Here is a 17,317-nt window from a genome sequence, read left to right as displayed (position 1 = left end):
ATTAGGTGTGGGAAATGAAAATACGCTATATAAAAGTGGGAAAGAAACTTGGGAAAATGCAATGGTCTCATATCACTACTCACAGCCAATTTCCGTCACTCTTCTACCTAAATTAACACCATTCACTCTTTTTCCTAACTTGTCAATTTTAGACCCAGTCTTGGACAGCTATAGCCAGGGGCACCATTGATGAGAAAGGGTAGGCCGTAATCTCTGGATGCAGGGGAATCGTCCCTTAGGACAAAACTAATATAAGTGAAAACAAATTGCCAGGCTAATTGGCATCAGAAATCTTTTATTTCACTTGCGGAAACTGTAGCATGACTTTGATGGTGCCTGAAAGGCAGAGAAAAAGGAAACACAATTAGCAGATGTAAACTTCAGGGGGAAAAGCCATCATCCCCTTGTGGTCACCCACACAGACTTTTGGGGGAAGTCCCTGCTACCAAAAACTTACTCTTTGGGGGTGGGTTCTCCGCTCCTCTCTTCCAGGACACGGTAGTGGCTCTCCATGCCTTGTCCAGATACGGAGCAGCCACGTTCACCAGGACTGAGAGAGCTGCACGGGTGACCATTCGGAATTCACAGACATTTTTCACGAATTTCCAAGTGGACAAAACCAACTTCCTGTTACTGCATCAGGTCACATTGCCAGAGCTGCCTGGGGACTATGCCATAACGGTGACTGGAGACAGATGTGTGTATCTTCAGGTGAGACTCAAGTTATGTTGGAAACTGGTCTCTCGTTTCTGAGCAAAGAAAGGGCAAATCTGGAGGAGTGAAATGATGAAAAAGTGAGGCGCTCCAGGCAAAGAGAGACACTGATGGTGTATTGCCGTCCCACAGACATCCATGAAATACAATATTCTTCCGGGGAAGAAGGACTCCGCATTTACTCTGAAGGTGCAGACTGTACCCCAAACTTGTGATGGACCCAAAGCTCACACCAGCTTCCAGATCTCACTGAGTGTCAGGTAAGACTTGTGGCTGAAACACGCGATCCTGAGTCTAAAAGCTACTTGGAACCATCAGTATTTAATAATATATTTTGAAGCTATGCTAGTAAGTGGGTATAATTTAAAACTGTTATATCTACTAATGAAGTTAGCCTTCTATCATCATGAAGTGATTCTTTTATTTAGTAATTTTTTTTGTCTTAAAGTTTCAGTAATACTTCCAAAGCCTTTAAAAGCAAAGTCTGGGTTGGGGCGCCTGGGTGGCGCAGTCGGTTAAGCATCCGACTTCAGCCAGGTCACGATCTCGCGGTCCGTGAGTTCGAGCCCCGCGTCGGGCTCTGGGCTGATGGCTCGGAGCCTGGGGCCTGTTTCCGATTCTGTGTCTCCCTCTCTCTCTGCCCCTCCCCCATTCATGCTCTGTCTCTCTCTGTCCCAAAAATGAATAAACGTTGAAAAAAAAAAAAAAAAAAAAAGCAAAGTCTGGTCTTAAACTGTCAAATAAAAAGTGTGGACTATTCGAATGTTAAAAATTCCCTACTTTTACACTAATTTTCGTTCAACGCATCACTGAAGAGTAAATTATTTTCCACAAAGATTTGTACTTTAGGTTGAAGTAAGTCTTCTTTACCTCTTCTGAATAATTATATTCTATTTTATTATTTTTCTAATCAGATAAGTAGCAAATGGTAATATTAAAGAGAAGTATAAATTACACATAAGATATAGAAATTGCCCTATAATAACCCATCAAAAACTTATAGGAATCCTAAGAAAACAGAGCAGCAATAGAATACTATGTAGCTAATACTAATGATATTGATATTGTAAAACAAATCTCATTTGCATAAAAGTATAAAAGTCTATCCGATCTTACAACCCTTTGGAGCCTCTCTGGGAGACATGCTACATTCAAGTTAATTAAAAATATTAAAGTAACACCTACTAAATAACAAACATATAGATGAAGTGTCCAAAAACTATCATGTGTTAACAAATGCAAACTACTAAGCTCCACTCCCAAAGATTCGGATTTGATAGTTTGGGTCTGGGGCTTAAACATCTATGATTTTAGTAAACGGTAGATCTGATATACATTCAGGGTTCCAAACATCAGTGTCATACATGTCTGGGGAGCACAGATTTCTAGGAGTCATAATGTCACAGAAAACTTCAAGAAGATAGGCAGGTTTATGGTAGGTCTTGAAGGAGGGACTCTGGCTTTCTTTCACATACAAAGCCCTTACTCCTTTTCCCTTTGACACTATAGTTACACAGGGAGCCGTCCTGTCTCCAATATGGTGATTGTTGATGTGAAGATCGTATCCGGTTTTATCCCCTTGAAACCAACAATAAAAATGGTAGGTGAATTTTAAGCCTGGTCAATTTCATACAGAGGATGCTCTGTATATTCAAACTAGAAGCATACCAATAGCAAAGCCTTATCATTATCATCCTGCCCCCAAAATATTTTTCTCCAACCCAGGAAATTAAATTCAATAATTGTTTATTTGTCTCTAAGCCGAGGGACTTGTGTGATACCAGAGAAACCCAAGAGGAGTCCCTGTCCTTAAGCCATTCGCAGTCTAGTTAGGGAATTAAAGCACATGGCTACAAAGCTGTATTTTACCATAACAATGCAAGAAAGACAGACTTTGATTAAGTATCAGATTGGCTGATATGCTCTCAAACATTTGGCAATGACAGAAGCAAAGTGAACTAGAATCATTAAAGATGCCAGAGGGTCTAATGTGTTACTTGGATATTGAAATCCTGATCTGAAAATACTGGCTTCCTTCTCATCACAGAAAGCCAGATGATTTTTTCGTGGTCAAGACATGATAACACCGAAGCCTGTATCCAAATGTGATTTCCGCCCCCCACCCATGTTTCATACCTTTAATGTACCCTGGCTATTTAATCATGAAAATGACTTATAAGAATCCTATCCCTGACATCATTTGGACATTTGTCCCTTACTACAATCTTCTCTCATTTGCTAACTTTTTAAATTTTCTAATTTTCTTCAGCTCGAAAGATCTAGTCACGTGAGCAGGACGGAAGTCAGCAATAATCATGTCCTCATTTATGTGGAACAGGTAAGAGCTCTGACATTTTGGCTGAGACTATACATCACGGTGGTCTTTTCAAGTGGGTCTCTTCATTAGAAAATAAGTGATATGAGGTAAGCAGTAATTAGTAGCACCTTTCCAGAAAGTTCCTTTATTCTCAAAGAATAAAAATCTCCTTTTAGACCCATGGAGTGTTCTGCTCCCTTTAATTATGTTCACATTGGAAAATGAATATGTCGGGGCGCCTGGGTGGCGCAGTCGGTTAGGCGTCCGACTTCAGCCAGGTCACGATCTCACGGTCCGTGAGTTCGAGCCCCGCGTCGGGCTCTGGGCTGATGGCTCAGAGCCTGGAGCCTGTTTCCGATTCTGTGTCTCCCTCTCTCTCTGCCCCTCCCCCGTTCATGCTCTGTCTCTCTCTGTCCCAAAAATGAATAAACGTTGAAAAAAAAAATTAAAAAAAAAAAAAAAAGAAAATGAATATGTCTATGAAATTGCAAGTAGAACATCAATGAACAAAAAGGTTATTGTGTCTGTTATTTCAAAGACCTCCCCGCAAAGAATAAATGTACGATAGTGGTTGATTAATGATAGTGTAAACATCCTAATACATCCCTGTATAAGATAAAATAAAATGTAGACTTCATGAATATCTGCGAATCTGACTATAAAGCAAAGGGAATGTCTTATCCAGTCACACAAAAAGAATAGCTTGATAATTACAGATGTTACGAAGCCAAGTCTCTGCATCTTGGCAAACACTCACATAGGCCCAGAGAGTTAATCTCATAGCTAAGCCTACCAGAGAATGTAGATTGTCTCAGCTATTTGGGAGAAAATCTGGGGAATTTTGTTCACAGTAAAGTGTTTCCAAAGTTGCATGTGAAATCCCATCTTGTCACCCATAAATGTTTGCTCACCTAAAAGACACCAGTGCGTGAGAGTCAGAGAGCAAAGAAAGAATATAATTTACTCAAGGAAGAGGGAAGGACACTTTCTAGACTCTTCATTACTCCCACTTGTCCTTTTAGGTAACAAATCAGACACTCAGCTTTTCCTTCACGGTTCTGCAAGATATCCCAGTAAGGGACCTGAAGCCAGCGATTGTCAAAGTCTATGATTACTATGAGCCAGGTAAGTGAGAAGAAACTGAAACAACTAAATAAGTCTCAACCCAGAGCCAAGAAATAGAATCCGTTGTTACAACAGATCCTAGTTTTAGCCCATTCGGTCAGTACTACATCTGTTTGTCTCTTTGCTCTAAGATACATATTGTAGCAACTATTAGTGGAACAAGTTCATCACTATCTACTGAGTCAGAAACTTAGAAATTTAAGAAGAAAGATAATATCTGGACACTGCTCTCACATATTTTAGAGACACAGGGAACATAATCCACATAAAAAGATAATGTAACGAGGAAAGGCAGTTGATGACAGGTGAATGTTCGAATGTAGATATTTTAACTATCCTGTTCAACACTTGTGTATTTATGTAGAGTTTTGACAATCCTGATGTGTACTTGTCTCCAAAAGTAAAGTGAACAGACTTAGTATGGGCTCCCGTTTATAGATTTGTTTTTTGTCTCCTTTCATCTAACGATTCTTTCAGATGAGTCTGCCATTGCTGAGTACATCGCCCCCTGCAGCATAGGTAAGAGGTCACGCGCCAGGACCACCCTCATTCCGCATGAACTATGCTCCCTAAAGTTTCTTCTAAATTTAAAATTCTCTACAAGTCTTTTCCTAGACCCAAGACAGTTCTCACACAAAGAGAAAACCGTGGCCTCTCCAATTTCAGATAGCCACACCGTTATCAGTGAAGTCGATAAGTTTTGTTTGCGTGTTTGTTTGTAGGATAGCTATCACTGACCAGGCAACATTTTACATCACAGCTAATCCGTCCCTTTCAGCCCAAGGGACAACTATTTAATTCTCCTGCCAAATCTAGCCCAACATCTATTTTTGTAAATGAAGTTTTTATTGGAACAGAGCCACGCTCATTGCATTATTTTCTACAGCTGTTTTCATATGTTGACTAGTTATGACATAAGCCACATGGCCTGCGACATCCAAAATATTTACCATACGCCCTTTGACAGCAAAAGTGTGCCAACCCCTGTTCTAGCCCAGGCTCAGCTGAGGGAATGTTCCTGAGGAAACCCCACCACCTTCCTATGTTTCTCTTCCCTCCATAGATGCAGAGCATGGCAATGTTTGAAGACCGTATTTAGGCTCCATATTTTGTTGGATTCCCTGTCCTATACTTCTGTTGAGAAGAAATGGAGTCGTTCGTCTCTGTGAAACAGACATCAAAGAGGCTTGTTGAATAAATATGTTTCTGGTCAAGCTATCATCTGTTCAATCGTCCGTTTGTCAAATATCAATTACATGCTTACATGAAATGTTGTTTTAAATAATGTGAAGAATACAGATGTGTAACATCTGCTGATAGTTCAGCTGTGGCTATTGCATATAAAGTCGAACAGAGAATAACTGAAAATAGTTTATGTTCCGAGAAATCTTAGGGAAAAAACTCATTCATTGGTCTAGGAAGCCTTTGTTTAGACGGAGGTAAGTAAGTAGTATTGATTAGTTAGGCATAAATATTTTTGGAGAGGAAGCAAGAAATGTTTATCTTCGTCCTTAAGAAAGTCCATCAGAAATGGACTTCACAGGAGACTAAAGTGATTGGAGTAAGAAAATGTGTTGGTGACAGGCAGTATTGTGCAGTGGCTAAAATCTAGACACTGGGGCCAGACTACCTAGAGTCAAATTCTGACTCTATCCCTGTCTCACCAGCTGAATGACTGGGGCTGTTACTCAACTCTCTGCTTCAGATTCCTCACAAAGAAATGGGAATAACAGACTCTATCTCAAAGTATTGTTATGAGGATAAACTATTCTCATGGAAGAGGGGAAAGAGAACGAGCTGAATCAAGCAATGGCTCAGAAAGCTTTGGCTCAGGGGCACCCGGGGGGGCTCAGTCGGTTGGGCATTGGACTCCTGAAATGGGCTCAAGTCATGATCTCACGGTGCAGTTCGTGCGTTTGAACCCCACATCGGGCTCTGCACTGGCAGAGCAGAGCCTGCCTGGGATTCTCTGTCTCCGTCTCTCTGCGCCCCTCCCCCTGCTCACTCTCCAGCTCTCTCTCTCAAAAGTAAATAAATAAACATAAAAAAAAAAAAGCTTTGCCTCAAATGTGGTGTGCATAACTTTCATTTGCATTCTATTGGCTAAAGCAAGTCACATGACCAAGCCGAACTTTAATGGCTCACTCAGTATGTTCTCACTTTCCCCCATGGGAAAAGTCACAGGCCATGGGGGTCTCTCCTGCCACCAGAAATGTGCTGCTTTAGGGAACGGTGATGAAGGCAAAGTAAAAATATTCCTCTTAACCTTTTTCAGTGCATCTATTCTTGGATTCTTTCCCAACAGTGTGCCAGAACTTTCCCATTGGACTTCCCAACTCCCCCCAGGGTACTCTCATAACTGCTAAAATCCATGCTCTGTGGAGGGTAATGGTGGAGAACTCTTACCTGATACCCCCTTTCACTTTCAGCCCTACTGTGTGTTTCTTCTTGTCTTCAGCATCCTTTAAAAGGGGTTGAGAAAAGAAAAGGAGAGAAATGGGTGTACATTTTATTCAGAAGCCCAATTATCTTTCAATTGCTGTCCTCTTTATCAAAGAATTCTCAACCCATAAGGGTTGGAGGAATTTGTCTATTTACTTTTTATTTCTCTCTTATGTGGGTCTCCTCCTCCTCCTCCTTCATAGGAAAATTCAATATTGATGTAATTTTATATTTGCATAGCATTTTAAACATCTCAGAGACTTTTCTGTTTTCTAATTTTATCTAAACCCATTTTGCAACTCATAATGAAATAATGTATCTAAGTCTTGAACACCAATGATTGCTAACATCAGAAAGAGAGAAATAATTAGATATTCTGTGCATCCTGATGCATGAATATAATATTTCCTATGAAGTCGCATTGCCAAAAAAAAAAATGAAATCTAATTCTCTGTTCCTGAAAAAAGACTAGAAACAGTGTGAAAAACCATTCTCCTTGGCCTTCCTCAGAATCAAGGCACAGAGTTTCAAAATGGAAAATTTAGAAGAAATCTTTAAAGATGACCCAAAAGATCTGAATTCAAACGTGAGAATTTGGAAAGAAACAGAGGTTTCTCAATCACAGGGATTAGATGGGAAGACAAGAGGGAGGATGGGAGGGCAGGTCAGCCAGGAGGCTAAGAAATCCTTTCCCTAATCCAGAATGCTTTTTTCTTTCATCCTAGGTTTTCCAAAGAGAGAAGAATAAACACAGTTTATTCGTAATTTATCACTACGAATTCTGATCCCTTTCTGATGAGGTCAAGATCCACTTTTACATAAGGAAAGGGAGAAGTAAGAACCAGAGATTAACATATTTTTCCAACATTTTACAGTTCCCAGAAAAAGAGTTAAGTCTTTTAATGCTAGGGCTCTTTATTGAATCCTAGGATTAAAATTCCATATTTCTAGGACCAGATTTTTGCTTGCACAAACAGGGAAAATATATGTGTGGGATGGTAACGGCATTATCAAATAGGGACCAAAGAAGAAATCAGGGAGATGGTAAATTTTTCCATGAAAATCATGACATGGGAGCCAAGCACCAGAAGTCTCTGCATGTTTTTATCCAATAATGTGAGGTTATAGAGATGTACATGTAAAAATGGAAATTGCCAAAATGATAACTAGCCTGTTCTCCCCCTTTATCTTTTCCTTTCTTTCTTCCCCCCAAAAGATATATATATATATATGATATATATGATATATTCCGCCCCCAAAATATACACACACAGACACAAACACACACACACACACACACACACACACACACACACACACACAAACACACACACACACATACCTGAACTGAAACTCTGCATGTTCATTTTGCTTCTCCCAAAATAAGTGAAATAGTTCTGTTTCCCAGCTTCCTTCCCTGAATAACATGGAAGGGCAACTTATTGAAATATGAACTGGTGTTTTGTTTTCACTCCTCAAAAGGATTTGAAAAGAATGTGATCTGTGCTGATTCCGATCCCTTGTTTTTCCCTTCCCTATTTCAAAGTGTAGCCAGGACCTTGTGTTCTTTGGCTTTAAAAGAATTTTCAAGGTCAGAAGTAGAGGTTGCTTAAAGATAACTATGTGAAAGCCCTGCCTATCTGAGCAAATCACTCGAGGCGCTCATGAAGAGAAGAAAGAAGTCTTTTGCAGGGAGGGAAGAGTAGGAGCCCAGCTGGCAGGGAGAATCCAAAACCAGGTGGGTGGAGGTTTGTGTGACCCGAGATAGTGGGCATCTGGGGTCCTCTCCCTCATTGTACCCGGGGGAAAGATGGGACCTCTGAGTTAAATGACTATGTGAGGCCACCCTGAACCAAAGAGCTCCCAGTCTCAGCAAACATTCTTGGGCCCAAACGGCCAGGCTTCAAAGGGGCTGAGGGGTTGGACAATGACACAGTCACATCAAGAGTAACCATTTCAAGCGAACAGTAAAGCCACCTTCCCAGACATTTTGCTTTACAAATCCCGGTGTGAGAAAAGCCCTACTAAAAACTGAGATTAATTCTCACCCAGAAATTTGGAAAAATGGAAACAGAATTAGATTTCATTTAAAAAAATGGTATACGTTTTGAATGACACAGTTTGTGGTTCCTAATTCATATCTGCTACAGCAGTTAAGTGTTCTTAAAAATTGTCAAAACTTCTATTTCCTTACCCCGAAAGTTGAAATTTCTTATTCTTAGTTACCATTATTGTGAAACCACTATGACTAATTCAAGGCCTAGTGTAGTCAGTTAATTTCTTCCTTCCTTCCTTCCTTCCTTCCTTCCTTCCTTCCTTCCTTTATTTCTAAGTAGTTAATTTTCTTGAGTTATGATTGACATACCAAAAAGCCATATATAGTTAATGTATACATCTTGATGAGTTTGAAGATATGTATGTATATACTTATGAAGCCACCACTCTATACAATACCATAGATGTGACTGTCATCCGTTTCTTCCCTCTTTCTTTTTTGATAAGAACATTTAATCTAAGATCTTCTCTTCTAAGACATTTTTAAGCACACAATATTGTTAGCTATATGCACTATGCTCTACAGATTTCTAACCTTCTTCATCTTGCATGAATGCAACCGTATACCCTTTAACCAACATCTCCCTGATTCCCCTTACCCTCAGCTTTTGGTAACACTACTCTCTGCCTGTTGAGTTTCACTGTTTTCGATTTCTGATAGAAGTAAGACCATAGAGCATTTGTTCTTCTGTGTCTGGTCTCTTTCCTTTAGCATGACGTCTTTCAAGTTCATCCATGTAGTAGCAAATGGCAGGGTTTCCTTCTTTTTTTAAAACTGAGTCTATTCCACTACATGTATACACGCATTTTCTTTATTCTATCGTCTATAGACAATTAGGTTGTTTCCATGTCTTTGTTATTGTAACTAATGCTGCAATAAACATGGAAACTCACATAGCTGTTTGAGATCTTGATTCCAATTATTTTGGGTATATACCCAGAAGTGAGATTGCCAGATCACGTGGTATTTCTATAAATACCTGTTTTCCGTAATGGCTTTACCAATTTACATTTCCACCGACAGGTATAAGGGGTCACTTTTCTCCACATCCTTCTAAACACTTAGCTTTTGACTTTTTCAGAATGGCTGTCCTAACAGTTGTGAGGTACCATCTCATCGTGCGTTTGATTTGCATTTTCCTGATGATTATTGATGTCGAACATCTTTTCACTTACCTGTAGGCCGTTTGTATGTCTTCTCTGGAGAAATGGTCTTTTGCCCATTTTTAATCATTTTTTGGTGTTGTTTGGGGGGACTTGAGTGGCAGAGGGGTTGTTTTGGGGGGCTGTTGCTATTGAGTCATGTGAGCTCCTTATTATTTTGGATACTAACCCTTTATCAGACACATGATTCGTGAACTATTTTCTCCCATTCCACAGGCTGCCTTTTCACTTTGCTAATGATTTCCTTTGCTGCGCAGAAGCGTTTTTGTTTGATGTTGTCCCATTTGTCTGTTTTTGCTTTTGTCGCCTGTGCTGTTAGTGTCATATCCAAGAAATCATTGCCAAGACACTTGTTCTCTGTTTTCTTCTAGAAGTTTTACAGTTGTATGCTTAAGTCTTAATCCATTCTGAATTGATTGCTGTGTATGTGTAAGAAAAGGGCACAACCGGGGCGCCTGGGTGGCGCAGTCGGTTAAGCGTCCGACTTCAGCCAGGTCACGATCTCGCGGCCCGTGAGTTCGAGCCCCGCGTCGGGCTCTGGGCTGATGGCTCAGAGCCTGGAGCCTGTTTCCGATTCTGTGTCTCCCTCTCTCTCTGCCCCTCCCCCATTCATGCTCTGTCTCTCTCTGTCCCAAAAATAAATAAACGTTGAAAAAAAAAAAAAAAGAAAACTGCTCTTTCCAGAGCCTATCCAATATCAGTAAGTGGTAAATTCATGCTTCACCTAATCAGACGAAAACCTTGGAATTGCTATATCATAGCAGCGCTACCTCCAAAATATGTCTAGAATCTGGTTACTTCTCATTACTTGCATTGTTATCTCCCTAGCCCACACTGGCTTTATCACTTACGTGGATTATTGCAGTAATTTCCTGACTGATAGCCCCCAGTTTAGCACCTCTGTCCCCACAATGTATTCTCTAAAGTAACAATCTTTTTTTCCGAACTTTTTAACGTTTATTTATTTTGGAGAGAGAGACAGAGACAGAACGTGAGCAGGGGAGGGACAGAAAAAGAGAGGGAGACAGAATCTGAAGCAGGCTCTGAGCTGTCAGCACAGAACCCAACACGGGGCTCAAACCCATGGACCACAAGATCATGACCTGAGCCGGGAAGCTGGATGCTTAACTGACTGAGCCACCCAGGCTCCCCTAAAGTAACAACTTTTCAAGTGATCCACAAGATACTTCAAATAACTCAGAATAAGAGACAAAGCCTTGGAATGGCTTATGGGCCCCACATGATCAACATCCCATTCTCTACCTACTACCGTCTGACTTATATCCTACTCACTTCCCTTCAGTCACCCTGTTCCAGCCTTCCCAGCCTCCTTACTCTTCCTCAAACACCCCCCCCCGCCGCCCCGCCACACAATTCTGTTTCATGGAATCTATATGTTTTACACCTTCACCTTCTTTAGGTCTTTGTTTAAATGTCATCTTGAAGGAGAAGGCTCCAACACAAAGCACATACACAAAATATATACACACATGTGCACACACACACACACACACACACACACTCTCCCTGTCCACCTTATCCCACTTTACTTTTCTCCACAGCACGAAGCACCATATACCTACCATTTGTTTACAATTTTTCTCTCTCTTCAAGAATAGAGCTCCACCACGAGAATAGACTTTGTTTTAGTCACTGACATGTTCAGAACCTAGAACAACGCCTGTATGCAGTCAATAAATATATGTTGAATATCAGTCCTGCTTGAGTTTGAATGCTGATTCGACTACTTATAGGCCATGTGCTAATCAACTCAATATTTCAGTTTTCTTATCTAAAAAAGAGAGATAGGGGCGCCTGGGTGGCTCAGTTGGTTAAGCATCCGACTTCAGCTCAGGTCATGATCTCGCAGTCCGTGAGTTCAAGCCCCGCGTCGGGCTCTGTGCTGACCGCTCAGAGCCTGGAGCCTGTTTCGGATTCTGTGTCTCCCTCTCTCTGACCCTCCCCCATTCATGCTCTGTCTCTCTCTGTCTCAAAAATAAATAAACGTTAAAAAATATTTTTTTTAGAAAGAGAGATAGTAACAGTCCCGACTTTGTGGTGTTGTTTTTCAAAAGCAAATTATATAATTCGCAATAAGAATTTGTTCAGCAAGCTCAAAAACTTAGCTTTAATTAATTAAAATAAAATACAACTTGGGACGCCTGGGTGGCTCAGTCTGTTAAGCGTCTGACTCTTGATTTTGGCTCAGGTCATGATCTCCCAGGTCATGGGATCGGCCTTGTGACAGGCTCTGTGCTGATCGGGTATGACTTAGGCGCTCCAGTGGAAATACTAGATTCTGCCAAATCCCAAAAGAGGACCGACTCAGCTATCTGCAGCTGAAACAAATGACACAATAATAAAGACTGTCACCACTAAAAATATATGGCCTCATAAAAAGCCCAATTAAAATCACAAATTTCAGAAAAATGAGGGGAAGACAAGAGTAGGACAAAAACAATAAGGGCAACAAATGTAAAACCGTAGAAATTATCATAGATATTAACTCAACTATATCAATAACAAACACATTAGACGTCAATGGTCTAAATATACCAGTTAAAAACAGAGGTTGGGATGCCTGGCTGACTCAGTTGGTAGAGCATCTGAATCTTGATCCCAGGGTTGTGAGTTCAAGCCCCATGTTGGGCATGAAGCCTACTTTAAAAAAAGGAAGAAAGAAAGAAAGAAAGAAAGAAAGAAAGAAAGAAAGAAAGAAAGAAAGAAAGGAAGAAAAAAAGAAAGAAACAGAGATTGTCAGAATGGATCAAAAAATGAAACCCAGCTATGTTATCTTCAAGAAAACATAGGATTATCTTCAAGAAAACATTTAGGGTTTCTTGGATGGCTCAGTCGGTTAAGTGTCTGACTCTTAGTTTCAGCTCAGGTCATGATTTCAGTGTCATGATTTCAAGCCTCAACTCTGGCTCTCCGCTGCGCATGCAGGTGGCTTAAGATTCTCCCCCTCTCCCCTCCTTTACCTCTCCTCCCTCTCTGCTCTCTCTTAAATAAATAAATAAATAGAAATCCACTTTAAATATAAAGACACATATAAATTCAGACTAAAGGAAGGGAGAAAGACATAGCATGCCAACACTAACCAAAAGAAATCAGGAATAGCTCTATTAATTTCAGATAGAGTAGACTTCAGATCGAGGAAAACTATCAAGGATAAAGAGGACCATTCCAGAATGATATAGGGATCAGCTCTGCAAAAGAGTAACAGTTCTTACTGCGTCTGTGCCTAACAACAGAACGCCAAAATATGTGATGGAAAAACTGATGAATCTGCAAGGAGAAATAGACGGATCTACCACAACAGTTGAAGACATTAACTACACTCTATCAGACATGGACCGTTACAGCAGGCAGAAAATCAGTAAGGATGTAGTTGAACTCAACAGCATCATCAATCAACTGGATATAATTGACATCTATAGACGACCTAATTCCAAATCAACAGAATACACATTCTTCTCAAGCTCGCATGAAATAGTCATCAAAACAGATCACATTCTGGGCCACACAGTGCACCTTAACAAGTTTAAAAGGATAGAAATCAGGGGCGCCTGGGTGGCGCAGTCGGTTAGGCGTCCGACTTCAGCCAGGTCACGATCTCGCAGTCCGTGGGTTCGAGCCCCGCGTCGGGCTCTGGGCTGATGGCTCAGAGCCTGGAGCCTGTTTCCGATTCTGTGTCTCCCTCTCTCTCTGCCCCTCCCCCGTTCATGCTCTGTCTCTCTCTGTCCCAAAAATAAATAAATGTTGGAAAAAAAAAATTTAAAAGGATAGAAATCATACAATGCTTGCTTATAAACCACGATGGAATTGAACTAGAAATCAGTAAGAGAAGGATACCTTGGAAATAAAATACTTGGAGATTTAAGAACATATTTCTAAATAATACATGAGTCAACAAAGAAATCTCAAGAAAATTTTAAAGTATTATGAACTAAATGAAAGTAAAAATACAACTTATCACAATTTGTGGGACACGGTGAAAACGGTACTTAGATGGAAATTCACTGCATTGAAGGCATATTCTAGAAAAAATAAACTCTTAAAAGCAATAGTCAAAGCTTCCATCTTAAGAAATCAGAAAATGAAGAGCAAATTAAATCCAAAGTAGGCATAAGAAAAAAAAAATTATTTAACAATTAGAGCTGAAGCCAATGAAACTAAAAAGAGGAAATCAAAAGAGAAAATCAGTGAAACCAAAAACTGCTTCTTTGAAAAGATCAACAAAATTAACAATCCTCTTTAAGCTAGCTAACAAAGAAAGATGACCCAAATTACTAATATCAGAACTGAAAGCAGAGACACTACTAAGATCTCATGGACCTCAGAAGGATAATAAAGGAATACTACGGGCAACTCTCTGCCTACACACTTAATAACCCAGATGAAACTAGCCAATTCCTTGAAAGACACTTCTGAAAAAACTCACAAAAGTAGCAATGGACAATTTGCATAGGTCTGTATCTATTTTAACAATTGAATCAGTAACTAATAACCTTCCAAAACAGAAACCACCAGGCCCAGACAGTTGACTGGTGAATTCTACCAAATATTTATACCAATTCTCTATAATTTCTTCCAGAAGATGGAAGCAGGGGAAATACTTCCTAACTTATTTCATGAGCCCAGTATTAATTTGTTACCAAAACAAGACAAACACATTATAGGAAAACTACACTATGCAGTTTGAACTACAATATGTAGTTTGTACATATGAGCAATATGTCTCATAAGCATACGTGCAAAAATCCTCAACAAAGTATTAGTAAATCAAATCCAACAATGTATCAGAGAATTATACACAATGGCCAAGTGGGATTAATCCCAGGTATGCAAGGCCAGTTCAATATTTGAAAATCAATTAATCATCACATGAACAGGCTAAAGACGAAAAATTACATTGTCATATTTGTCTGCATAAATGCAGAAAAAGCATTTGAAAAAAAAACCCAATACCCATTCATGATAAAAACTCCGGAATAGAGAACTTCCTCAAGTTCATAAAGAACATTTACTAAAACCCTACAGCCAAGATCACACGTAATGGTGAGAAATTGGAACTTTCCCACAAGCTCAGAAGAAAGGGAAGGATATCCTCTCCAACATCTCCAACATCATCCTGGAAGTCCTACCTAATACAATAAGGCCAAAAAAAAAAAAAAAAAAAAAAGAAAGAAAAGTTATATGGAGTGCAAAAGAATAAAACTGTCTCTGTTCAAAGAGAACATGGTTGTTTGTGTAGATATGTGAAGGAATCAGCAACAAAAAACCCTCCTAGAACTAAAATAAGGTTGCAGGAGACAAGGTGAATATAAAAAGCCAACTGCTTCCCTATATGCCAACAATGAAGAAATGGAATTTGAAATTAAACACACAATACCATTTACATAAGCACCCCACCCAAAAGTGAAATACTTAAGGTATATATCCAACAAAATATCCATAAAACCTGTGTGAGGAAAACTATAAAACTCTGATGAAAGAAATCGAAGTACTAAATAGATGAAGAGATGTTCCATGTTCGTGAATAGGAAGATTCAATATTGTCAGGCTGTCAGTCTTTGCAACTTGATCTCATTACTAAATGCAATCCCAATCAAAGTTCCAGCAAGTTATTTTGTGGATATCAACGAACTAATTCTAAAGTTTATATAAGGAGGCAAAAGACCCAACACCATATTTAAGGAAAAGAACAAGGTTAGGAGGACACCTCCCACCCAACTTTGAGACTCACTATAAAGCTAAAGTAATTAAGACAATATGGTATTGGTGAAAAAAAAGACAAATAGATCAGTGGAACAGAACAGAGAGCTGAGAAATTAATTCACATGATCTTTCACAAAGGAGCAAAGGCGATATAATAGACTGGACAGTCTTTTCAACCAATGGTGCTGGAAGGAAGGGAGGGAGGGAGGAAAAAAGAAGGGAGGGAAGGAGCGAGGGCGGAAAAAAAGGACAGGGTCCAGACACAGACCTTATACTCTTCACAAAAAATGAACTGAAAGGGTATCATAGATCTAAATGTAAAATACGAAGCTATAAAACCCCAGAAGATAACATAGAAGAAAACCTAGGTGACCTGGGGTATGCCAATGACTTTAGATACAATAACACAGTCATAATCCATGAAAGAAATAATTGATAAACTGGACGTCACTAAAATTAAAAATCTGCTCTGTAAAAGATGCTGTTGGGGCGCCTGGGTGGCGCAGTCGGTTAAGCGTCCGACTTCAGCCAGGTCATGATCTCGCGGTCCGGGAGTTCGAGCCCCGCGTCAGGCTCTGGGCTGATGGCTCAGAGCCTGGAGCCTGTTTCCAATTCTGTGTCTCCCTCTCTCTCTGCCCCTCCCCCATTCATGCTCTGTCTCTCTCTGTCCCAAAAATAAATAAACGTTGAAAAAAAAAATTTTTTTTAAAAACAAAAGATGCTGTCAATAGAATGAGAAGACAAGCCAGAGACTGGAAGAAAATATGTGTAAAAGGCATACTGATAAAGGACTGTTATCCAAAATATTTTTGTAAACTCTTAAAACTCAATAATAAGAAGACAAACAACTTGAGTAAGAAATGGTCAAAAACCTGAATATATATCTCGCCAAAGAAGATATATAGGTAGCAAATAAACATATGAAAATATGCCCCACACCGTATGTCGTTAGGGAGATGAAAATTAAAACAATAAGTTACTGCTACATACCTATTAGAATGACGAACATTTAAGACACTGAAAAACACCAAATGCTGGTAAGAACGTGGAACAGGAAGCCACTTTGGAAGACAGTCTGGCAGAATCTTGCAAAACTAAATTTAGTCTTACCGTACCATCCAGCAATTGCACTCCTTGGTATTTACCCAAACATGCTGGACAATTAGGTCCGCACAAAAACCTGCCCACAGATGTTTCTAGAAATTGTACTCATAATTGCCAAACCTGGAAGCGACCAAGATGTCCTTCAGGAGGGGAATAGATAAATAAGCTGTGAGGCATCCAGATAACGGAACATTATCTACCACTAAAAAGAAGAGAGCTGTCGATCACCCATGAAAAGACATGGAGTGAAAGGAACCAAATGTGAAAAGCTCCGGACTGAATGATTCCAACTATGTAACATTCTAGAAGAGGCAAAACTACAGAGTAAAAAGATCAGCGACTGCTAGTGGTGAAAGAGGAGGGTTGGATGAGTCTAGCAGAGCGCAGAGGACTTTTATGGCAGTGAAACTATTCTGTATGATACTGTAATTAATGGTAGATACATGTCGCGATACATTGGTCAAAACACATAGCATACACAACGCCAAGAGTGAACCCTAATGTAAACTATGGAGTTTGGGTGATAATAATGTGTTATTTGCAACAACGGTACCACTCTGAGGCAGGGTGTTGTTTGTGGGGGAGGCTGAGTGTATGGGGGTAGGGGTACAGGACCTTGCTGTGCTTTAGACTTTGCTATGAATCTGAAACGTCTTAAAAAGTCAATTTTATTTT

At 39.9% G+C, this 17,317-nt stretch overlaps 1 protein-coding gene and 1 long non-coding RNA gene across 2 annotated transcripts in view; one reads left to right on the top strand and one right to left on the bottom strand.

Annotated features, from left to right (window-relative positions):
* Positions 1-5,374, top strand: part of LOC123590074 (PZP alpha-2-macroglobulin like) — a 50,031-nt gene extending 44,657 nt beyond the window's left edge. The window contains exons 30-36 of the mRNA XM_045462907.1: positions 493-711; positions 847-974; positions 2,224-2,314; positions 2,984-3,052; positions 4,054-4,156; positions 4,634-4,675; positions 5,220-5,374. Coding sequence (XP_045318863.1) covers positions 493-711; positions 847-974; positions 2,224-2,314; positions 2,984-3,052; positions 4,054-4,156; positions 4,634-4,675; positions 5,220-5,242 — 675 coding nt within the window. The 3' untranslated portion in view covers positions 5,243-5,374. The remainder of the gene's footprint in view (positions 1-492; positions 712-846; positions 975-2,223; positions 2,315-2,983; positions 3,053-4,053; positions 4,157-4,633; positions 4,676-5,219) is intronic.
* On the bottom strand, positions 736-16,807 carry LOC123590077. The gene is made up of 3 exons (XR_006708599.1): positions 16,649-16,807; positions 6,563-6,618; positions 736-770 (listed from the first exon to the last, which is right to left on the bottom strand). It is a non-coding gene; the product is annotated as an uncharacterized LOC123590077 (long non-coding RNA).
* Positions 16,808-17,317: the final 510 nt, after the last annotated feature.

Source organism: Leopardus geoffroyi, chromosome B4, assembly GCF_018350155.1.
Source record: "Leopardus geoffroyi isolate Oge1 chromosome B4, O.geoffroyi_Oge1_pat1.0, whole genome shotgun sequence".
NCBI classification, from domain to species: domain Eukaryota; kingdom Metazoa; phylum Chordata; class Mammalia; order Carnivora; family Felidae; genus Leopardus; species Leopardus geoffroyi.
This window is presented reverse-complemented; position numbering and strand designations above follow the sequence as displayed.